The sequence below is a fragment of the Scyliorhinus torazame genome, chromosome 16 (assembly GCF_047496885.1).
Source record: "Scyliorhinus torazame isolate Kashiwa2021f chromosome 16, sScyTor2.1, whole genome shotgun sequence".
NCBI lineage: Eukaryota > Metazoa > Chordata > Chondrichthyes > Carcharhiniformes > Scyliorhinidae > Scyliorhinus > Scyliorhinus torazame.
The window spans coordinates 131,995,998-132,021,626 of NC_092722.1; the positions used below are offsets into that span (position 1 = coordinate 131,995,998).

The window sequence follows — 25,629 nt, forward strand, 5'->3', positions numbered from 1 at the left end:
TTCACCAATTTCCCCATCACTGGGGCAGTCCTTTTAAACATATCATCAACAAGTACAACCAGACCACAAGTACCATTTCCTGGCCTAGGGGGTGCAGATTGCTGAAAGGAAATTCTGTTCAGAATGCCTTTCCCCGAATTGTTCATGTTTGGAATAAAATACATTTTAAAACAAAAAGAATGCCTTTCCTACTATTGTTGGACTTCAGGACTTCCGGTGGCGGCCATGCGGTAGACGGCCCTGGACTTGGTGGCTCCCACGCGGAAAACTTTTTTTACTTGGCTAAAGTCCCGATCGGACTTTTGAATTCAGTCCCGAAGACCAAGTTTAATATAGTGAAAGTGCCGGCAGACTTCTTGAGCGATCCGGCATGCATTAAACGAAAAGCAATGGAGAGGGAAAAAACCCGACGGCAAATAGACCGCGGGGCTCTGGAGAGCGCAGTTGAAGGCGTGATGGCGGCGGGCCCGGAGCCTGTGCTCCCGGCCCAATGGTCTACAGCCCAATTAGCGGACTTCTTAACCACACAATTTTAGAAACAGAAGATGGAAACCTCCAAAGACCTGGTAATGGCTATTGACCCAATAAAAGCAGCAGTGAAGAGGGTTGAGACCAAGGGTGCTTTGCTCCAAAAAATGGAGCAATCTGTTGCCAAACACGAGGACCGGTTGACCATGATCGAAGCAGAGCTTTCCCTAATTGCCAGCAGTTTTAGAGATAGAGTGGGCGAGCTGGAGAACTGAGAGCGGTGGCTGAATGTCCAGATAATGGGTCTCCCGGAGGGGCTGGAAGATTAGCAATCATCTGAGTAAGTGGCACAGATGCCGCGGAAGCTGGTAGGAGAGGAGGTTTTTAATCGTCCCCCAGAGGTGAATCTCGTGAGAAAAAGGAAACTGAAGGCAGGTGAACAACCAAGGGCGATGGTAGTGCGTCTGTGTAAATTCCTGGGCAAGGAAGAAATCCTGATGTGGCCAGGCAGGGGAAGAAACTGCATGGGAGGGGAGCATTATCAGGGTATACCTCGATTGGGGTGGGGAACTGGCTAAACGCCGTGTCGGTTTTAATAAAGTCAAGGCAGGTCTCCACAAGAAAGATGTGACATTTTGTATGCTGTATTCGGCTCGCTTGTGGATCACCTTCCGTTTAAAAAAAAAAAATACTTCTTGGACACCTCGGAGGAAGCAGATAAGTTTCTTCGAGACCAAGGGATTGTGAACTTGTAAATATGTTCAACTGTTAAAATGTTCTTGTTCGGAGTTGTTGGGGACTATATTATTAGTTTGATTGCTGTGTATTCTAATAATATTATGAGGTTCCTCTGTCCATCACTCTCCTCTCTGTTTTCTTCTTCATTCTTTTGAGGCAGGACGTGTTCACGGGGTGGGGGGATCTGCTTACTTGGGCAATAGCCTTTTTATTTGTCTGGGATGGGGTATAGGTGTTTTGGTGAGTTCAGGGTAGTTGTGGGCTTCACATGGGCTGGTATGAAAAACAATAAACGGAAGAGATGTGGGGGACAAATGGTGTGAAGAGGGTAGGGTTTTGTATATTTCTTTTGGTTTAACATGAGCGTGGGAATTGGGATGGGGGTACGGGATAGCTGATGGTTTGAGTTTTATTCAGGTGCTACGATCTGGGAGTCGATGACTGGAAGCCTGGCGGTGGCCCCATAAGATGCAGCTTGAGGACCTGGGGGCGGTGAGGTTGGCTCAACAAAAGTATGGCTGATTGTCGGGGGTGGGGGCGTCAGCAGATGCCCCCTCGATTGATCATTTGGAATGTTGGAGGCCTGAATGGCCCTGTTAAAAGGGCCGTGCACATTTGCTCATCTGAAGAGCCTGGGTACGGACTTGATTTTTCCCCAGGAGACTCATTTGAAGGTGGCAGACTGGACAAGGCTGAGAAGGGGATGGGTTGGCCAGGTGTATCACTCTGGTCTGGATATGAAGGTGAGAGGGGTGCCATAGTAATAAGTAGAAGGGTGTTTGTTTTTTTTTCAATTAAGAGATTCATTGCCGATCTAAGTGCTAGTTACCGTTGGTAAGCGGTCAGTGGGAGGGCTCCCCAGTGGTACTGTGCATTATACATGCCCCAAGTTGGACAATGTGGACTTTGAGGCAGGTTCTGCCCCTGAAACTGGATCTAGATTCGCACAGACTCATCCTGGCGGGAGATTTTAATACAGTCTTGGACCCGGAGTTAGACTGATTAGGCCCTAGATCTGGGAGGACGTCGGTGATGGCTGGGGTGCTGTTGGAATTTATGCCGCTCATGGGGGGGGGGGGGGGGGGGGGGGGGGGGGGGGGGGGGGAGATCCAGGGTGCTTTGGGAGGCCTAAGACGAGGGAGCTTTCCTTTTTTTCTCCTGGTCACAAATGTTATTCTCGAGGAGATTTTTTTGTTTTGAACAAGTCGCTAATTCCAGAGTTGCGGCAACAGAGTGCCTTTTATAAAAAAAAAATAGAGTGCCCAATTCATTTTTTCCAATTAAGGGGCAATTTAGCGTGGCCAATCCACCTAGCTTGTGGGGGCGAAACCCACGCAAACAGGGAGAAAGTGCAAACCACACGGAGAGTGACCCAGAGCTGGGATCGAACCTGGGACCTCCGCGCCGTGAGGCCGCAGTGCTAACGCACTGCGCCACCGTGCTGCCCTCCAATCGTGGTTTCTGAGCACGTCCCTCGCTGGGTAGACCTGCGGATGGAGAAACTGTTCACTTGTAGGCCGCAGTGGAGATTAGATGTCGGTCTCCTTGCAGATAAGGGAATATGTGAGAGATTGGAAGGCGTCGTCCATAATTATAAGATCTGAAAGACACTGGTGAGGTCTCCACTGGAATGTTATGGGAGGCACTGAAGGCTGTGGTTAAGGGAGAACTTATTTTTATCTGGGCTATTAGAGTAAGGGTCGGGTGAGAAGAACAGCGAGATTGGTGAAGGCAATCTTAGCAGTTGATCGCAGATTCCTGGAATCGCAGGATGAAATACTGTTGAGGGAGCGTCAGAGGCTCCAGATGGAGCTTAATTTGGTCTCGTCGGAGGCAGTGAGACAGCTGCGCAGAGCCAGGGGGTTCTTGTATGAACATGGAGAGACGTCTGGGAGGATGCCCCCCCCATCAACTAAAGAAGCAGACGTCTGAGGAGTTTGCACATTCTCCCCGTGTTTGCGTGGGTTTCGCCCCCACAACAAAGATGTGCAGGGTAGGTGGACTGGCCATGCTAATTTACCCCTTAATTGGAAAAAATGAATTGGGTACTCTAAATTTATTTTTTTAAAAGCAAACTTAGAAAGCAGACGGCTGCTCGGGTTATAGGTAGATTTAGGAGCGAGGTGGTCACTGACCCTGCGAGGATTATAAAATCTTTGTGTCCTTCTAATCGAAGGCTATACCAATCGGAACCGCCACTGGGAGACAAACTGAGAAGTAGATTTCCAGATGGGTTGGAGTTTCCGACGGTGGGTAAGGCTCGGGCGCAAGGATTGGTGGTTACGGTAGGTTTGCGGGACTTGCTGGGATGTGTGAATTCGATGCAGTCAGGGAAGGGACCGGATGGATTCCCAGCCGAATTTTATAAATGTTTTGGAATGCTGCTAGGCCCATTGATGGTATGGTTGTGCAATGAGGCGCTGGAGAGGAGCTCGCTCCCCCCTACGCTGTTGCAGGCTTCCATCTCCCTTATCCAAAAAAAAGGATACGGATCCTGAACAATGCAGATCTTGCTGTCCAAGTTCCCTCCTGAATGTTTCTTTAAAATAAATTTAGAGTACCCAGTTCATTTTTCCAATTAAGGGACAATTTAGAACAAAGAAAAGTATAGCACCGGAACAGACCCTTCGGCCCTCCAGGCCTGAGCCGACCATGCTGCCCGTCTAAACTAAAATCCTCTACACTTCCTGGGTCCGTATCCCTCTATTCCCATCCTATTCATGTATTTGTCAAGATGCCCCTTAAATGTCACTATCGCCCCTGCTTCCACCACCACCTCCGGCAGCGAGTTCCGGGCACCCACTACCCTCCGTGTAAAAAAACTTGCCTCGTACATCTCCTCTAAACCTTGCCCCTCGCACCTTAAACTTATGCCCCCTAGTAATTGACCCCTCTCCCCTGGGGAAAAGCCTCTGACTATCCACTCTGTCTATGCCCCTCATAATTTTGTAGACCTCTATCAGGTCGCCCCTCAACCTCCGTCGTTCCAGTGAGAACAAACCGAGTTTATTCAACCGCTCCTCATAGCTAATGCCCTCCATACCAGGCAACATCCTGATAAATCTCTTCTGCACCCTCTCTAAAGCCTCCACATCCTTCTGGTAGTGTGGCGACCAGCATTGAACACTATACTCCAAGTGTGGCCTAACTAAGGTTCTATACAGCTGCAACATGACTTGCCAATTCTTATACTCAATGCCCTGGCCAATGAAGGCAAGCATGCCGTGTGCCTTCTTGACTACCTTCTCCACCTGTGTTGCCCCTTTCAGTGACATGTGGACCTGTACACCTGGATCTCTCTGACTTTCAATACTCTTGAGGGTTTTAGCGTGGCCAATCCACCTACCCTCCACAACTTTTTAGGTTGTGGGGGCGAAACCCACGCAAACATGGGGAGAATGTGTCCCCCCTGAATGTTGATGCAAAGCTTCTTGGCCACCCGCATTGAGGGATGTGCGCTCCAGAACTGGTTGTAGAGGGTCAAATTGGCTTTGTAAATATTCTGAGGTTGCTTGACGTAATCATGATGCCCTCTGGAGGAAATGAGGTGGAGTTTGTGCTGTCAGTGGATGCTGAGAAGACATTCGATGGGGTGGAATGGGTGTACCTATTTGACGTTTTGGAGCGATTTGGGTTTGGACTTGGTTAAACTATAGTATATAGCCCCAGAGGGAAGCATCTCTACTAACTGGGTTAGTTCTGAGTACTTTACTTTGCAGCATGGGACAAGGCAGTGGGGAGCACTCTCCTTTGCTATTCGCCCGAGCGATCGAACCTTTAGCAATGACTCTTTTTGCATGTCTGGAGAGTGGAGGGACATCAGGCAGGGCGAGTGGAACATCGGCTTTCCTTGTATGCGGATGACCTCCTACTGTATGTTTGCAACCTCTTGGAGTCTATACATTAGATCCTGAGAATTTTGAATGAATTCAGCTCCTTCTCCAGATACCAATTTAATACGGCAAAGAGTGAGATGTTCATGATTTGCTCCAGAGGGCGGGAGGGGTGTTTGAGTGAGCTCCCATTTTGCCTGGCTAGAAAGAGTTTTCGCTATTTGGGGATTTGGGTGTTGTGAGATTTGGGCTCAGCTTCACAAATTCAATCTGGCATGCTTAGTAGAGGGGATAAAGGAGGAATTTAAAAGATGGGACAGTCTGCCTCTGTCTTTGTCCGGAAGATCCAGACTATTAAGATGGTGATCCTGCTGAGGTTCTTTTTTCAGAACCTCCCATCTTTCGGCCAAAATCTTTTTTCGGAAAGATTAATAGACTTGTCTTGGGCTTTGTGTGAGCGGGGAGGGTCCCCCGTATTAAAATAGTTTGTCTGGAGAGGAGTAGACGAGGGGGTGGCCTGGACCTTCCCAATTATCAATATTACTACTGGGCTGCTAATATTGTTATGGTCCGAAGGTGGTTGTTGGATCAGGGGTCAGTATGGTTTAGAATGGAGGAGACCGCGTGTAGGGAGACTTCATTAATGGCATTGGTTCAACACCCCTTCCTTTTTCACCGGGTAGGTATTCATCAAACCCAATGGTGATTTGAGGGTTTGGAACCAGTGCCGATTGCATTTTGGTTTGGCGGGCATGTATAGGAAGGCTCCAATCAGTGGTAACCACAGATTCATTCCAGCGAGCTTGGATGCCAGGTTTAAGAAATGGGACCGCTTGGGGATCAAATGCTTTGAGGGGCTGTTCTTGGGTGGGAAATTTGCAGACCTAACTGACCTGATGCCCAGTGGTAATGAATTTAGGTATCTCCAGATAAGGGCTTTTTTGAGTAATGAGCTTAATTCATTCCCAATGTTACTGCTCTTGGGTCTACAGGACAGGCTCCTTTCGGATGATGAGAATTTGGGGGGGGGGGGGGGAAGATCTCCAGTGTGTATGCTGCGTTGGCCAATAGGGAGGAAGTCTCGATGGTGTCGTTGAGGCAGAAATGGGAGGAGGAATTGGGAGGTGTGGTGTGGGCTGGATTTGGGAGGAAGCGTTGCGAAGGGTTAATGCATCTTCGTCATGTGCTAGGCTCAGTCTTATACAGCTTAGGGTTGTGCACAGCACATGTGACACTGGCCAGGCTGAGCCGTTGCTTCCCGGAAGTGGCTGATCAATGTACACAATGTGCTGGACCCCCTGTGAACCACATACACATGTTCTAGTCCTGTCCAAAATTAGTGGGGTTTTGGAAGGGTGTTACGGATGTACTGCCTCGGGTGGTGGGGATAGTGGTCACGCCTTCTCCATGGGTAGCTACCGTTGGTGTGTCTGAGGGTCATGGTGGGAAAGGACGCCAATGTTGTGGCATTCGCCTCCCTCCTGGTATAAAGGAGAATTTTGCTTAATTGCCGGGCTGCAGAACCACCAAGCACTGGGGCATGGGTACGGGACCTTGCTGAGTTATTTCATTTGGAGAGAATCTAGTTCGCCATTAGAGGTGTTCGGATGAAGGGTTCTCCGTGAGGTGGAAGCTATTCATCGGGGGGGGGCATTATTTTGTTTTAATTTAGGGGGCTCCTGTTGTATTGTTGTAGGGTTATAAGTGCAGGGGCTGGTTTAGCACGGCTAAATAACTGGCTTTTTAAAGCCGACCAAGGCAGGCCAGCAGCGTGGGTTCAATTCCCGTACCAGCCTCCCCAAACAGGCGCCGGAATGTGGCGACTAGGTGCTTTTCACAGTAACTTCATTTGAAGCCTACGTGTGACGATAAGCGATTTTCATTCATTTTTTTCATTTCATGTATTGTTAATATGTTATGCAGTGTTTGTTGTTGTTGTTTAATGTTATGGACTGTTCTTGTTTTTGTATTCTTTGTATGCTTTGGATATGCCTTCAATAAATTATCTTTCAAAAAAAAATAATTGGACTTCAAGCCATGGCACCCTGTGTTGCCCGAAAAACTGCGTCAAAACGTTTGTGGGGGGGATGGAAGCATTGTGAAAGCTGACAGTTCCAATTCTTTAGCATCTCAAATTGTGTTAGTGTTTCCACATCATTCTGTTTCCCGCACATCTCAGTCTTTCCCAAACTGTTATCTATTCTCTATGCTCCTGTTTGCTGAGACCCTTTGCTGGTTTAATATGCTGACTGTGCTGCGTTCTTTCTCCTTGGTCATGCTACAGCTTTTGACAGTCTCACTGTGCCTTCAACTGTTTATGGCAATGCCCTGGAATTGCCTCTATGAAAGACCCTGCCATTCCACCTCATTGTCCTCAAAACGAAGGGAGTTCTTTCTCCAAATATTTTCTCCTTTAGTATGTCTGATTTATTTTTCTGATTATTTTTAGTGAAATATCTGGGGATATCCTCTGCTTTGAAGACACAATACAAAATACTGTTCTTGTATTACATCCTCATGCTCCTGAGTGTCGGTCTTGTTTCTGCTGGTACACTCGCCTCTGAATCATGAAATTCTAGGTTCGAAGTCCTCCCCATGCTGAAATAACATCACAGAAACAGATTATCTATTCATTGTCTCATTGTTGTTTGTGGGAGCTTGCTGTACTGCTTCGCCTCTTTATATGGTATCTATTCAATGCTCAAACCGTTCTCCCAAGCATTCCTGAGACTCCAGCTCATAACATAGCTCAGGAACATTAAACAAAATAGTATGATATTTTACAGGACATCAATTAAAAAAAAAAGGAAGGCTGGGGATGGGAATAAGACCATCAAGGGATCTAATAATATAATAATAATCGCTTATTGTCACAAGTAGGCTTCAATGAAGTTTCTGTGAAAAGCCCCTAGTCGCCACATTCTGGCGCCTGTTTAAGCACAAAACACTAGTGTTTGATTTTACATTCTCACCCTCCATCTGTATTTTAAATTCCACCATATTGTGATCGCTCCTTCCGAGAGGATCCCTAACTATGAGATCATTAATCAATCCTGTCTCATTACACAGGACCAGATCTAGGACCGCTTGTTTCCTCGTAGGTTCCATTCCATACTGTTCTAGGAAACTATCGCGGATACATTCTATAAACTCCTCCTCAAGGCTGCCTTGACCGACCTAGTTAAACCAATTGACATGTATATTAAAATCCCCCATGATAACTGCTGTACCATTTCTACATTCCTCAGTTATTTCTTTGTTTATTGCCTGTCCCACCATAATGTTACTATTTGGTGGCCTATAGACTACTCCTATCAGTGACTTTTTCGCCTTACTGTTCCTGATTTCCACTCAAATGGATTCAACCTTATCCTCCATAGCACCGATGTCATCCTTTACTATTGCCCGGATGTCATCCTTAAATAACAGAGCTACACCACCTCCTTTACCATCCACTCTGTCCTTCGGAATAGTTTGATACCCGTGGACATTTAACTCCCAGTCGTGACCATCCTTTAACCATATTTCAGTAATGGCCACTAAATCATAGTCATTCACAATGATTTGCGCCATCACCTCATTTACCTTATTCCAAATACTAGGAGCATTCAGGTAAAGTACACTTATGTTGGCTTTTATACCTCTGTTTTGAATCTTAACACCTTGATCAGTAACCTCCCCGAAGTTATTTTTCCTCTTAATTTTTCTCCTAATTTTCCTTGTCGTTGAACCCATATCTTCATGTAAGAAGGTGAGAAGGTTCAGAAGGTGAGAAACAGTGTAGCACAAGGATTAGTGCCGGGGCGACTGCTGTTTCCAATTGATTTAGACTTTGGAATCAAAACAATTTCTAAATTGGCAGGTGGCACCAAATTGGAGGGGGGTAGTCGATAACGGAGGGGAATGCAACACATTACAGAAGGGCATTAATAAACTTGCAGAAGGGCAATTAATTGGCAATTGATATTCAATGCCAATAAATAGGCGATAGTTCATTTGAATAGGGAGGTCCCTTATTACTTGGAAGGTGTGTCTAGGCAGAGTAGAGAAGCAAAGGAACCGAATACAAATGCACCAAATCCTCAAAAGTTGTGCCATAATGAGTTGGCAAGGCCATTAAAAAAACAAGCACTATACTATGTTTTGAGATGGAATTTAAACAAGGAAAGTATAACAAACCTGTATAGAACCTTCTATTGCCACACCACACCACCCCCTCCCCAGTGTTTCCACGCCCTAGGAATTTCTTTTCAAACTTTCTCTATCTCAACCCTATCCCTTAACTGCCCAGGACTTAACCTGCAATCTGAAAGATACTTTCGTATGTCCACGGCATTTAGATGTAAAAGGTAGACACAATATTTTATGTATAGGTCGATATGATGATGACTTTTAATGTCAGTGAAAATATTCAAACCTGAAAATAGCACCATCTTTGTGCCACTAATACTTTGGACTTATCGAATTCCAATAAATCAGTGAGCCGGGTAACATTCTGTTTCATCGTGAACTCAGATCCTCGGGCATTAAAAGCTCTTCATTTATATGTACAGCTGCAATATGCAGTTTACCTTGTCCCAAATTACAAACTGCTGTTCTCTGAAATGCAGAAGCATCTTTGAGGGCAGTTTTTTGATGGATTGCAAGGTCTTCATGACATAAAAGGTGTACCACATTTCTTTTCATGCTTTAAATTAAATGCACTGACATCTGTCATTTTGAACTATGACTACATTAGCTACAACAGCTGGTATTTAGCAATTCCTAGTGTAAAAAGACCTCAGCAATCATTAATTCAGCACATAACCTTTTCAGTAAATTTGGTGTTTAATCTAGACATGGTTGTCGTCTAGTGTTAATATAATTTTTGTACATTGTGTGACACTACAATATTTTGCCCAAATGTTATAATGGTTTCTAATTTATTCTTATCAGGGAATGTTTTAATATGCATTCAGATGCAAATGTAACAGATTGCACATTAATGAAAGATGAAAATATATAATATGACTCAAGCCGTTACCTAGCAACAGCAGGGAATCTTGATGCAAAATTCAGTTTGAATATACACATTCATGTTTTGGAGCTCATGAGCTTTAGTGAGAATTTAGATGGATTGTGCTTGAATGTTATTCTTTGCTTTATGTCATCAGTGGAGAAGAGTGTTGTTGTTTTGGTCAATCTATTTTTACAAGGATTAACTTCCACAGTGTCTTGTCATCAAAATGTACCCAGTCTGAATAATAGTAACTGTTAATCTGTGGCTGCTCTCTGACTTTTGAATTCACAAACCATACACTCTCACACTCTCTCTCTCTCTCTCTTTCCGCCCCACCCCCCAAATAAATTGCTGCTGTTCAGTAGGGTGTTGCTCTTTTGCCAGTTCACCAGGCAGTACTGACTAAGGGAATTGATTTGCTTTTCAAAGATTCACAGCACATTGCTGACTTTGGCCAATGGTTTAGCTACACCCATACAGCATTGTTGCCAGCTCTCATCAATGCAGCAAAGGAGCTGCTTACATTCCCATGTGTAGGATTTGAGAATATGTTGTTTGCCGTATTCACACTGGTTGTTATTCTGGAGCTTGACTTTGCCAGATGGCCTACAGTTCTTGCGTTGACATTTTTGCAAGATGGAGAACGTGCATGCATTTACCCAAAAGATAATACGTGTTTGCATGTTAATCCGTCAGGCAGAAGAGCAGAGATGGGAGACCTCAGAGGCAGATAAAATATAGTTAAATTATGTTTATTCCATTTGTAATATTTCTAATGTGCAAGGAGTGCACAGATTCAACACTAAAGTGGATCATTAAACAATGATTCGAACCATGCCAAAGTGGCTGGAGTGTATAATTATGGATTGCATAATTAGTCTTTGAGAAACTCCAAGCAAGAGTGTACTGCAGAATTTAACGGCATCTGCACCCCATTTGTGATCGGCAGTTAATTTCCTCAGCAACCAGGAATGCAAATAATCTCAATCTTCGTATTTGTTTTATAGAGTACCCAATTATTTTTTTTTCCAATTAAGGGGCAATTCAGCATGGCCAATCCACCTAACCTGCACACCTTTGGGTTGTGGGGGTGAAACTCAAGCAGACATGGGGAGAATGTGCAAACTCCACACGGATAGTGACCTAGGGCCGGCATTCAAAGCCGGGCAATCTTCGTATTTGTGACACCAGTCACCAATATGAGCTGAGCTCGAATTAATGGTTCTTTGATGCAAAATTTGAAGTCTCCATTGGGACAGAATACCCCTTGAACAATAAATTTGATTTGTTTGTTTACAACGGAAAAAGGTCCCTTTTGCTATATTTTAATTCTGGGTGCAATCTCTCTGTACAGATTGGTTACTTTTTCCACAGTCATGGATATTTTTCATAATTTTCATCCTGTTTAGTTGAAGCTTTACTTTTGCTTGGCCTTTGATACCCATGTCCTGGCCAGTGCTGACTATGTTTTGGTTTTTGCTATTTGGGCTTGTGTCCGTAATTTCAGTCTCATATTTTTGTCTTCAACTGTCAAAGCCAATTTCCAGTTTCAAATTTTGCATCAAGTCTGATAGACTTCGCCATTAACGTGTATATGTGGCATTATTTATTTTGTCTTCTATCATTTGACTTTCAGAAGTGTGATGGTTATTGGGAGCTCTTCCCTTGCTTTTTTGGCATGTCCTGACTATGAGCATTTTTGAGTCGTAACCAGCTCCTCAGAGGTTCCAGTTCTACAAAGGAACAGGCCGCCTATTTTGGATGAGATGGGTGCCGTGTACTTCTCAGACTGACCATGAAGAAGATGTATTTTTCATCTTGTTCTGAGATATGCAAAACCCTCCGTAATAATTGCTGGCTTGCCCAACCTTCAGATTTGTTCAGTACCATGGGCCACCAATTCTAGTCAGAAGGCAGGGCACTTGAGACTTGTTTAAGCTTATTAATAGCATGGAAGTAGCCTTTGATAAGACCCAAAAGCAATTTCCTCGAGACTTGTACCACTTACAATGCAGGTCAGGCATGCAACTGTCTGTGCTGGAAGACAGAAACGTTTTATGTGGCTTTCATTGCGTTAACTCTTCATCTAGCCTAGAAGGATTTCCTGTAATGGTTCAATTACAAAAGTAAAGAAATTCTCCCAATATAGATAACTGCCTCCCTGGAGGAGAATGTCCTTCTAAACTGTATTAAACAGCACCAACAGGGCACATGATCCTTTCATAGTCATACAATTTTATGGCCCATTTTGTCCGCACTGAACCATCAAGAACCTATCTATTCTAAACAGCACTTGGTCTGTTGCCTTCTATGCTATGACATTTCAAGTGCTTATCTTTCCAGTCGTGATTCTTGAACACTGTGCTAGATTAGAATATTGAGGTTTGTATCAGCAGGGACCCAAGAAGGTTTCACCCCAAGGACCTAGATTTGAGTCACAATGAAAACATCTCTTAGCCCTTTCACTGTCTGTGCTTGTCAATGACTTCAAATCTGCTAAGTATCATTGGATGAAATCAACTGGAAACAATGACTAAACTACTCTCTATTTTTAATTGGAATTTTTAATGGAATTCAATCTGGTTAAGTGCGAGGTGATGCACTTGGACAGGACAAACAAGGCAAGGGAATTTATGATGAAGGCCAGGACCCTGGGAAGCACCAAGTATCAGAGGGACCTTGGTGTACATGTCCACCATTCACTTAAGATAGCAGTGCAGATGGATACAGTGTTTAATAAATGCATATGGTATACTTGCCTTTATTAGCTGAGGAATTAAATTTAAGAGCAGGGAGGTTATACTGGATCTGTATAAAACATTAGAATCACTACAGTGCAGAAGAAGGCCATTCAGACTACCAAGTCTGCACCGACCCTCTCAAAGTTCACCCTACCTAGGCCGACAACCGACCCTATCCCCGTAACCCAATAACCCCACCTAACCTTTTGAACACCAAAGGGTAATTTATCATGGCCAATCCACCTAATCTGCACATCTTTGGACCGTGGGAGGAAACCCACGCAGGCATGGGGAGAATATGCAAACTCCACACGGACAGTGACCTTGGGTGGGAATTGAACTTCGGTCCCTGGTGCTGTGAGGCAGCAGTGTTAACCACTGTCCCACTGTGTGGTGATTTACCAGAATGTTGCCCGGACTGGAGAATTTTAGCTGTGAAGAGATATTGAATAGACTGGGGTTCTTTTCCTTGGAGAAGTGGAGACTGAGGGGATATGATTGAGATGTACAAAATTGAGGGGCAGAGTAGTGCCGAAAACCGACTCCGATAACAAAATACAAGTTAACATCAACAGTTTATTTTACTTGTAGCAAGGGGAGACTGCACCTAATCAAGGGTTAGGGCGAGAATCTGAAGTAAAGCAGTTCTCCTGGGATATTTATACACTGGAGTAAACAAGTAACACGTGCCGTTGAATCTTCGTGCCTTAAAAAAACCTTAGCTTAAAATCCTAAAAGACCTTATTTAACATAAAATCGTGACTCCTCTGCCAGGATGCACGCCAGCTGGATCAACAATGTATCAATACATGCCTATGTATGTATGACAATGTGTGGAAACAGTTGGACATAGACAAGGAAGTGACACTACAATACTCAGGAAAGGGGACCCTCCAACCTATTCTTGCCCTCTCAGCAGTATTGTGAGTACACCACAATTACGGCCAAGTACCCCATCATGCATTGGTTATATTTAGCCAGAAACCTACATTTCCACAGGAAGAAAAGTTTCTCCCTGATCAATGTCCAGGGGATATAGATTTCAGGTAAGGGGCTTTAAAGGGGATGTGAGGAAATGTTCTTTCACTCAGGGTGGTGGGAGTCCAGACCTCTGCCTGAAAGGGTGGTGGTGGCAGACATTTAACATTTAAGAAGTATTTAGATGTGCCCTTGCAATGCCAAGACATACAAATCTGTGGGCCAAATGCTGGAAAATGGGATTAGAATGGTGATCTTTTTGACCGCGCAGACGCAATGGGCTGCAGGGCCTTTTCTGTGCTGTAGACCTCTATGATTAATTGTTTCTGGAGGAAACGTATAATGCCACGACCAATTGATGAGTAGATAGACAATGGATTGCTGTGCAGCTAAGTTCAGAAGCTGCTAATGCAACAAAAAAATACTACAAAGCTTAGCTAAACTCTGCTGCACTAATCTATGACAAGTAGTGAAACTGAATTCAAACAGTGATTCAGACTAACGGTGAGATGAACTTGTGTAGAAGGATCACTTAGATCCAGAACGTTAATGCTCTTTCTCACCACAGATGCTTCCAGACCTCCTGAGTTTATCCAGCATTTTCTGATTTTTATTATTTGAGTCCATTTGATTTAATGGAGGCTACTTCTCACTTTTAGAGCCCGTGTTATGGGATGGAGAAGAAAAAATCCTTTATGTACAACCAACCTATGGAAATATATTATGTATTGGGTTGTTTTGATGATGAGGGCTATTTGTACACATGGGACTTTAATCATTAATCTACCCACTGGCCCCCAAACCAAACAACAAAGTGACAGCACGCACACTTGTAATTCATTCTATCCATCTACTATATTTATGTGCCCGTCCCTAGTTGGAGGTTGAGGGGTAACCTGATAAAGTCTACAAGATTATGAGGGGCATGGATAGAGTGGTTGGGCAGGCACTCTTTCCCAGGGTGGAGAGGTCAGTCACCAGGGGGCATAGGTTTAAGGTCCGTGGAACAAGGTTTAGAGGAGATGTGTGAGGCAGGTTTTTTTTACACCGAGGGTGGTAAGTGCCTGAAACGTGCTGCTGGGGGGGGTTGCGGAAGTAGATATATTAACGGCGTTCAAAAGGCATCTCGACAAATACATGGATAGGATGGGTATAGAGGGATACGGCACTAGGAAGTGCTAAGGGTTTTGGCCAAGGATGGCATCATGGCCAGTACTGGCTTGGAGGGCCTGTTCCTGTGGTGCTTTGTTCTAATTACATGGCTTTCGGTCTAGAGTCACAAATAGACCAACCAGGTAAGGGTGAAACATTTATTTTCATAAAAGGTGTCAATAAACCAAATATATTTTTACAACAATCCAATAGTTTCATGGTCGATGTTACTGAGGCAGGGGCAGCACGGTGGCGCAGTGGGTTAGCCCTGTTGCCTCACGGCGTCTAGGTCCCAGGTTCGATCCCGGCTCTGGGTCACTGTCCGTGTGGAGTTTGCACATTCTGCCCGTGTTTGCATGGGTTTCACCCCCACAAGCCAAAGATGTGCAGAGTAGGTGGCTTGGCCACGCTAAATTGCCCCTTAATTGGAAAAAATTAATTGGGTACACTAAATTTATTAAATTTTTAAAAATGTTACTGAGGCAAATTTTTATTTCAATTTCCGGTATTTCATTTTTTTAAATTTAAATTCCCCAAATGTTATAGTGGAGTTTTGAACCTGTCTCCTTTATTACTGGATTACTAACTAAGCAGCTACCTTACTACCGCACACATCTGTGCACAGGTATATGTGTATATTCGAAATCCGCTTTGCAATTGAACTGAACAAAGTTCCCTCAAAGTCTCATGTCACCTTAAATTAGAAATATATAATTGCCATTCCTTCAACGTTGCTGGGGAAAAGAATTGTGGAATCCCTACTATTCAGCATTATGAAGTACCTTCACCACGTGGACTACAGAGCTTGAAGGTGTCTCACCCCCACTTTAAGGAATGCTAAGGATGAGCAATATATCTTGGCCTTGCAGGTGATGCCCACACCCTATGACTGAATAAATTAATTTAAAAACCTATTGTCAAAATTCTAAAGATTAAGAAATTATAATGTTGATACCCAATGACTGGCTTGCATCAGCATTGACACAAAATGGTTTTAAGAATACAGGATGTTGTTCCTAAGTACCCAATATTCAAACAGCTGTGGCAGAAATCATGTTGTGCAAACACATTGTTTCTTTGAGATAAATTATCTCAAGCAGTTCAAAGCCCGTTTTGAAGGCTTAAGTTGTTTTTCTAGTGCAGGTTCACAAAGTTAAAATTCCTGTTTATCATGATTTAACAAGTTTATTTAACAGCTTTTTATTTGCAGGAACTCTTGGCTGTTGATGGTTCCAGACGACGCAAAGTCTCTGTACATGTTCTGTCCCGGGACATGGATTCCTGTGAGTATCTGCGATGTTTGCACTGACTGTTCATTCGTTGAAGTAGTGTTCAAAATATCAGAGATATAGAAAATAGGAACAGGAGTAATTGCTAACAGTAACTATGTAATTAATGGAACCAAAGTGTGACAAATGCCCAAGACCTGACGGTTTCCACCCAAGGATGTTAAAGGAAGTAGGGGAGCACATTGTACGTGCCCTAACTATAATCCTTCAGAGTTCTCTAGATTCATGTGTAGTTCCTCTGGATTGGAAAATTGCACATGTCACTCCACTTTTTACAAGGAAGAAACTAGGGAACTACTGGTTAGCCTAATATCTGTGGTCGGGAAATTGCTGGAATCTAAAATCCAGGATAGGGTAACTGAACACCTCAATTTTGGCCGATCTGCTGGGCAGCACGGTGGCGCAGTGGGTAGCACTGCTGTCTCACGATGCCAATGTCCCAGGTTCGATCCTGGTTCTGGGTCACTGTCCGTGTGGAGTTTACACATTTTCCCCATGTTTGCGTGGGTTTCGCCCCCTCAACCCAAAAGATGTGCAGGATAAGTGGATTGGCCACGCTAAATTGCCTTTTAATTGGAAAAAATGAATTGGGCACTCTAAATTTATATTTTAAAAATTTGGGCCAATCAGTGAGACGCAGCATGTATTTGTGAAGGGAAGGCCATGTCTGATTAATCGTATTGAATTTTTTAAAGAGGTGATGATGGTAGTGGACAGGGGAATGTCTATGGATGTTATTTATATGGACTTCCAGAAGGCATTTGATAAAGTCCCACATAAGAGACCGTTAACTAAAGTGGAAGCCCACGGAGTTGAGGGCAAATATTGTCATGGTTAGGAAATTGGCCGTGTGGGGATAATGGGTAAATACTCTAATTGGCAGGAGATGACTACTGGTGTACCACAGGGATCTGTGTTGGGGCCTCAATTATTCACATTATTCATTAAACCTATAAAGCCACATATTGCTGCTGATACAAAGTTAGGTGGCAATATAGACAGTCTAGATGATAGCATAAAATTGCAAGGAGATATTGATGGCCTAGGCGAATGGGCAAATTTGTGTCAGATGGAATTTAATGTAAGCAAGTGAAAGGTTATCCATTTTGGACCAAAAAAGTATGGAACAGAGTACTTTGAAGTGGAAAGAGGTACAGTGGATGTCCAAAGAGACTTAGGGGTTCAGATGTATAGACCCTTAAAATACCATGAACCAAGTACAGAAAATAATCAAAAGCTAATGGAATGCTCCCATTTAAATCTGGAGGATCGGAGTATTAAGACAGGTTATGCTGCAGCTTTACAAAACCCTGGTTAGACCCCACTTTGAGTCACGTGTGAGCAGTTCTGGGCTACACCCCTTAGGATGGATATTTTGGCCTTGGAAGGGGTGCAACATATGAATACTAAAATGATACCTGGACTATGATGGTTAAGTTATGAGCTGAGATTACACAAATTAGGCCTGTTTTTGCTGGAGTTTCAAGGAGGTTAAGATATTAACAGGGAAAGACGGGGCCAATAAAGATAAAAGATTTCCACTGGTTGGAGATTCTAAAACTAAAAAACTAAGGGGCATAGCCTAAAAATTAGGGATAGACCGTTCAGAAATACTAGGAAGCACTTCTTCGCACAAAGGGTGGTTGAGGTTTGGAACTCGCTCGCGCAAACAAATTGAAACCCGAGCAGTTGTTCAATTTAAATCTGAGATTGATAGATTTTTAAAAAAATGTATTTTATTACAAACTTGTGTCAAAACAGGTTGCGGCGAATAAACACCCGGGAAACATACTTCCCAACAATCAACTATACAGTCTACAGATTTTTCCCCTTTTTCACCCCCGTCTGCGACGAATAGTTCCTCAAACATGGTCACACACATCCCCTACCTATTCTCAAACTCCCCGCTGAGCCCCGTAACTCATACTTTATCTTCTCTAATCGCAGGAAGTCGTACAGGTCACCCAACCAAGCCGTTACCCCCGGTGGAGATGCCGACCGCCACTCCAACAAAATTCACCGCCGTTCAATCAGAGAGGCGAAGGCCACGACATCGGCCTTCCTCCTCTCCATGAGTTCTGGCTTCTCTGAAACCCAAAGTATCGCCACCAAAGGGTCCGGGTCCACCTCCTCCTCCACTACCCAGGCTAAGACCACGTGAACTCCCGCCCAGAATCTTCCCAATTTTTCGCAACCCCAAAACATGAATGCATGATTCGCTGGTTCCTGCCCACACCTCTCACACTCATCTGCTACCCCCTGAAAGAACCCATTCATTCTCGCCCGAGTGATATGCAGCCTGTGCACTACCTTAAACTGTATCAGGTTCACCCTTACACAAGAGGAGGTCCCGTTTACCCTTTGCACTGCTTCACTTGATACCCCAATTGATCTCCACTCCCAACTCCGCTTCCCATTTTTCCTTGATCTTCACTACCCGCTCACCTCCCTGCTCCCCTAGCCACTTATATATATTCCCAATTTTTCCCTCCACTTCCACATCCGGAAGCAGCAGTCGCTCCAGCAGGGTGTATCCTGGCAACCTAGGGAACCCCCTCCAGACCTTTCGTGCAAAGTCTCTAACCTGCAGATACCTAAACCCACTACCCCTCAGCAGCTCCACCCTCTCCCTTAGCTCCTCCAGACTGGCGAACCCTTCCTTCAATACTAATCCCTCACCTTGACCAGCCCCACTTCCCTCCACCTCCTATATACACTATCCATCCTCCCTGGCTCAAACCCATGATTCTCGCACATCGGCGTTAGCACCGACATCCCTTCCATCCTAAAATGCCTCCTCAGCTGATTCCATATCTTCTCCGTGGACTGCACCACTAGGCTCCCTGAATACGTACTCTGAGCCATTGGCAATTCTGCCGTCACCATAGCCCTCAAACTAGACCCCTTACAAGATTCCTCCTCCATCCTAGCCCACTCTACCCCTTCTCCTTCCCACCTCTGCCGCACCTTGTCCACATTCGGCACCCAATAATAATGTAATAATGAAGCAAGTTTCTCCCCCCCCCCCCCCCCCCCCCCCCTAACCCCAGCCCCTGCTGCTGCCTTTGTAGCAGGGGATAGATTTTATTTTAAGCAAAGATATATTAATGGATATGGGCCAAAGACAGGTACATGGAGTTAGGCCACAGATCAGCCATCATCTCATTAAATGGCGGGACAGGCTTAATCGCTTACCCATGTGCCTATGTTCCTATGAGGTCTTTGGACCTTTAAGTCTGCTCTGCCTTTCAATATGACCATGGCTGATCCTCCCATCCAATGCCATACACCCGCCTTCTCCCCTTGGTGCCTTAGAGTCTATAAATCTTATCCATTTCCTTATTAAATATATACAGTGACTTGGCATCCACAGACTTGTGTGGCAGAGAATTCCACAGGTTCACCACCCTCTGTGAAGCTGTTTTTCCTAATTTCAGTCCTGAATACATAGAAGCATACATAGAAGAAAATAGAAGCAAGAAGAGGCAATTTTGCTCTTCGAGCCTTCTCTGCCATTCATTATGATCATGGTTGATCATCAAGTTCAATACACTGATTCTCTCTTCCACACACCCCCACCCACTCCCCAACCACCAATCCTGGATTCCTTTGCCCCAATAGGGGCTACCACATATCCTGAGACAGTGACACCTTGTCATAGACACCCTGCCCCTCTCGCACCAAGCCAGCGGAAAAAAATCCTACATTCGGCTGCCCAGCCTTGTCAGAATTTTATACATTTCAATTAGATCCCCTCTCATTCATCTCAATTTCAGTGCATAGATAGGCCAGTTTATCCTTGTACGACCTTCCTGCCATCCCAGAAATCAGTCTGGGGCACCTTTGCTACACTCCTCCTGTTGTAAGTATATCCTTTCTTTGATGACGAGCCCAGAACTGCACAAATTACTCCAGGTGTGGTCGCACCAAGGCCCAGTACAACCGCAGTAAGTCATCCCAGCTCCTGTTCTCCTCAGTCCTCTTGCAATGAAGACCAACATATTATTTGCTGTACTGCATGTTTGCTTTACCTGCATGTTTGCTTTGAGTGACTGATATACAGGGACATCACGTCCTTTTTCCTAATCTATCACTATTTAAATAACACTCTTCCATTCTGTTTCTCTGTCCAAAGTGAATAACTTCATATTTATTTATGTTTTACTGCACATGCCATGTATTTGCCCACTCAACTTGTCTAAATCACCTTGAAGCTTCTTAACATCCTCCTCACCACTCATTCCCACCAAGTTTTTTTAAATTTAGTGTACCCAATTCATTTTTTCCAATTAAGGGGCAATTTAGTGTAGCCAATCCACCTAGCCTGCACATCTTTGGGTTGTGGGGGCAAAACCCACGCAAACACGGGGAGAATGTGCAAACTCCACACGGACAGTGATCCAGAGCCGGGATCGAACCTGGGACCTCGGCGCCGTGAGGCAGAACATAGAAGATAGAACATTACAGCGCGGTACAGGCCCTTCGGTCCTCGATGTTGCGCCGACCTGTGAAACCACTCTAAAGCCCATCTACACTATTCCCTTATCGTCCATATGTCTATCCAATGACCATTTGAATGCCCTTAGTGTTGGCGAGTCCACTACTGTTGCAGGCAGGGTATTCCACGCCCTTACTACTCTCTGAGTAAAGAACCTACCTCTGACATCTGTCTTATATCTATCTCCCCTCAATTTAAAGAAGGGCTAACCCACTACGCCACCGTGCTGCCCTACATTCCCACCAAATTTTGTGTCATCTGCAAACTTGGAAATATTACTTTTTGTTCCCTCATCCAAATCATTGAAATATATTGTGAATAGCTGGGGCCCAAGCTCTGATAAATTTGCATTGACTTTGTCTAATCACATTGATATTTTCTAAGTGCCTTGTTATCATAACCATTATAATAGACTCTAGCATTTTTCCTTGCGACTGATGTTGGGCTAACTGGTCTGTAATTCCCTGCTTCCTCCATCCACTTTATAAAAAAAAAATTTAAAAAAAATTTTAAGAGTGTCCAATTCATTTTTTTTTCCAATTAAGAGGCAATTTAGCGTGGCCAATCCACCTACCTTGCGCATCTTTGGGTTGTGGGGGCGAGACCCACGCAAACCATGGGAGAATGTGCAAACTCCACACGGACAGTGACCCAGAGCTGGGGTCGAACCTGGGACCTCGGTGCCGTGAGGCTGCAGGGCTAACTCACTGCACTACCATGCTGCCAATTATAAAAAAAACAAGTTGTACACACTGCAGGAATTTGTCTGCCACAGTATTATTGCTAATATACATGAAAGACACCCATGATTATTGTCGCACCCTTATTACATGCATCTCAAATTTCCTACCTTACCACTACTGTTTGGAGGCCTATAGTCAACTCCCACTAATGTGTTTCACTCTTGTTGCTACATCGTTCTGTCCAGATTGATTGTACATCTAGATTTTCTGAGCTGGTCCACCTGAACAGGTCTGGGACCAGAGTCCTTGCGGAAAGGATAAATAGGGTGCGCATAAAGACTTTAAACTGGTAAATGGGGTTGGGGGGAGGAGGAGTGGAGGGGCGGCCCTCGGGAAGTCAATACAGTTCCAAAAACAAGTAGAGGGCAAAAAGTAAAGAAATAGTCAGGAACCCAACTTCAGGTAATGGCAAAACTACAAGAAGTATACTGATTAAACCGGAAGAGAAAAATAATAAACAAACAATAAAGCATCAGAGATAAGGGACACAGGATAGGGGGTATATCCCAAAGAAGAATTCAATATACTAATGCACGGAGTGTAAAGAATTAACTAGATGAGTTGCAGGCACAAGCTCTAATTGAAGATTTTGTAGTAACTATTACGGCGGAGGCATGGCTGCAGGATGGTCAGGACTGGGAACTAAATATACCCGGTTATAAAATTTACAGGAGGGACAGGAAAGGTGGCAGAGGGGATGGAGCCTTGCTGATTATAAATACTATTGCCTCAATGGTGCAAGAGTATAGAATGAGGGGAAAGCATCTAGTGGACACCATATTCGTGGGACTGAGAAACAGAAATGGATCTAAAACTGTAATGGATATTGTGTACAGACCCCCTGGTAGCAGTTCTGAGGTGTTAGATTGCAGAGATTAGGCAAATGTGTAACAAAAGCAGAGTAGTATTAATGGGCGATTTTAACTTGCACATAGATTGGGAGAGACAGATGAGCACCTGCCAGAAAGATAATGAATTTCTGGAATGTGTCTGGGATAGTTTCCTGCAACAATATGTTCTAAATGTAACAAGGTAATAGGCACTATTAAATATATAATGAGCCAAATTTATTTAGTAGCCTAGCTCTGCGTGAACATTTATCAAATAGTGATCACAATATGATCGAATTCAGTGTCGCATTTGAAAGTGAAAAGTGCTAATCAGCAACTAGCATTTTGGATTTGGGTATGGGTAAGGCTGACTTTATCGGGATGAGACAGACTATCCACGGTAAACTGGGACGATCTGTTAATGGGTTAAACGACTGAAGAACAGTGGAGAATATTTAAAGTAACATTTAATGAAATACTGAGTGAGTATGTACCCCTGAGAGGAAAAAGCTCCATTTCACAAAAGAACAACGAAAAGGGGGCAGCATAAAACAAAAAGAAAGGGCTTACAAAAATGCAAAACCCAGCACAGATCTGGATGAATGAGATAGATACAAGACCAGCAAAGGGTCACAAAGCAGCTTATAAGAGCTACTAGAAGGGATGATGAAAGGAAACATGCAAGGGGCATCAAAATCAATAAGGAATTTTATAGTTTAGCTAAAGGGAAAGCGGGTGGGTGTAGGCCAACTAAAGCTGAATTTTTTTTTTAAATTTAGAGTACCCAATTATTTTTTTTGAATTAAGGGACAATTTAGCATGGCCAATCCACCTAACCTGTACATCTTTGGGTTGTGGGGGTGAATCCCACGCAGACGCAGTGATAATATGCAAACTCCACAAGGACATTGACCCAGTGCTGGGATTGAACGCATGTCCTCAGTGCCGTAGGCAGCAGTACTAACCACTGTGTTTCCGTGCCACCCGCAACTAAAGCTGAAAATAGTGATACTGTCATTGATAATGGGGAAGTGACAGACATGTTGAACAATTACCTTGCCGCAGTATTTACAGTTGAAAAGGAGGATAACTTGTTCGACGTCCCCCAAAAAGTTAATATAGGCTGAAAATCCCTTACCTGAAATGCTTGGAGCCGAGTGTGCATCCGATTTCGGAATATACTGCGCGTGTGTGGTGCGCGTTGGGGAGCTGCGCGTGTGCAGCGCGAGTTGGGGAGCTGCACATGTGCGGCACACTTATTGGGAACTGCGCATTGCCTGGGAGCCTTGTGAGATTTCCGACTTGTGATGTCACATTGGTGTTCGGAAAAAGTGCAAATTCTTGAACTTTTTGGTTTTCGGAATTTTGGATAAGGGATGCTCAACCTATAGTCGATAGAAGACAGGGACGTAATGCAATTGACACAAGTACAACATCAGTAACTCGGAAATTAAGGGAACTAAAGAGTGACAAATCCCCAATTTCCATCTGAGGGTGTTAAAGGAAGTAGGGGATCACATTGTAGATGCCCTATTTCAGAGTTCTCTAGATTCGGGCGTAGTCACTCGGGATTGAAAAATTGTACATAACTCCACTTTTTTAGAAGGATGAAAAGGGGAAACTAGGGAATTACAGACCAGTTAGCCCAACATCTGTGGTAGGAAAATCACTGGAGTCAGCGATAGGGGGCGGGATTCTCTCAGCCCATGCCAGGCCAGAGAATCGCATGGCCAGGCACGAATTGCGCGACGCCAAGCCGATGCCGATTCTCCGGTGAGCGGAGAATTGGCGACAGAGCGGTCAGCGGACCCTCTACGCGCGGCCCTCTCCTCCCCCCCCCCGACGATTCTCTGCCCGGGATGGGCCAAGTGGCCACACAAGATATCCGAGTCCCGCCGGCGCCGTCCACGTGTGGTCTTACCTGGCGGAACCTCGGCGTCCATCCTTTCGGGGGCGGCCTGAGGGAGGGGGTCCGACCCCGGTGGGGGGGCCTCCGCTGTGGCCTGGCCCGCGATCGGAGCCTACCGATCGGCGAGCCAACCTCTCGGGCTGGGGGCCTCTTTTGCTCTGTAGCCCTATGCCATGTTGCACCGGGGCCAGCGCGGAGAAGGAAGCCATCGCGTCAGTCGCAGTGCGCATGCGCAGACCCGCAGCACCCATTTGAGGCTGGTATCGGCAGCTGGAGCGGCGTGGGTCGCTCCAGTGTCGTGCTGGGTTCCTGTAGGGCTCAGAAGTGCTGCTCCTGGGGGCCTGTTGACGCCGTTGTAAAATGCGACGGCGTTTACAACGGCGTCAACACTTAGGATCAGAGAATCCCACCCAGGGTAACTGAACTCAGGGGCACAATTGCTTCACAGCTCCAGGGTCCCAGGTTCGATTCCAGCTTGGGTCACTGTCTGTGCGGAGTCTGCACATCCTCCCCGTGTGTGCGTGGGTTTCCTCCGGGTGCTCCGGTTTCCTCCCACAGTCCAAAGATGTGCGGGTTAGGTGGATTGGCCATGATAAATTGCCCTTAGTAACCACAATTGCCCTTAATGTTGGGTGGGGTTGCTGGGTTATGGGGATAGGGTGGAGGTGTTGACCTTGGGTAGGGTGCTCTTTCCAAGAGCCGGTGCAGACTCGATGGGCCGAATGGCCTCCTTCAGCACTGTAAATTCTATGATAATCTATGAAACACCTCCCAAAACTTCAGTCGATCAGGGAGAGCCAGCATGGATTCATGAAGGGAAGGACATGCCTGACAAATCTCATTGAATTTTCTGAAGTGGTGACTTAGGCAGTGGACAGGGGAATGTCTATGGATGTTATTTATATGGACTTCCAGAGGCATTTGATAAAGTCCCACAGAAGAGACTGTTAACTAAGATGGAAGCCCATGGAGTTGATATGGTGAGGAAATTGGGTGAGCAGCAGACGGCAGAGAGTGGGATAGTGGGTAAGTACCCTTAATTGGCAGGATGTGACTAATGATGAATCCTAGGGAATCTGTATTGGGGCCTCAATTATTCACATTCATTAACGACTTGGATGATGGCATATAAAGCTATATATCCAAATTTTCTGATGATGCGAAGTTAGGTGTTATTGTAGACAATCTAGATGATAGCATAAAATTGCATGGAGATATTGACAGACTAGGTGGATTGGCAACATGGAATTCATTGTAAGCAAGTGTGAGTGTTATCCTTTTTGCACCAAAAATGATAGAGCAGGGTACTTTCTAAATGGAAAGAAGTTATGTACAGCGGATGCCCAAAGAAACTCAGAGGTTCAGGTGCATAGATCTTTAAAATGCCACGAAACCAGTGCAGGGAACAATGAAAAAGTATAATGGTTATATCTAGAGGATTGAAGTATAAA

General features: G+C 44.8%; 1 protein-coding gene across 7 annotated transcripts in view; it reads left to right on the top strand.

Moving 5' to 3' along the window:
• The window catches only part of ide (insulin-degrading enzyme), a 233,845-nt gene that overhangs the window by 184,762 nt on the left and 23,454 nt on the right, over positions 1-25,629 (top strand). For all 7 annotated transcript variants that reach the window (XM_072479084.1, XM_072479086.1, XM_072479085.1 and 4 more), the window contains exon 23: positions 16,120-16,192. In XM_072479084.1, coding sequence (XP_072335185.1) covers positions 16,120-16,192 — 73 coding nt within the window. The remainder of the gene's footprint in view (positions 1-16,119; positions 16,193-25,629) is intronic.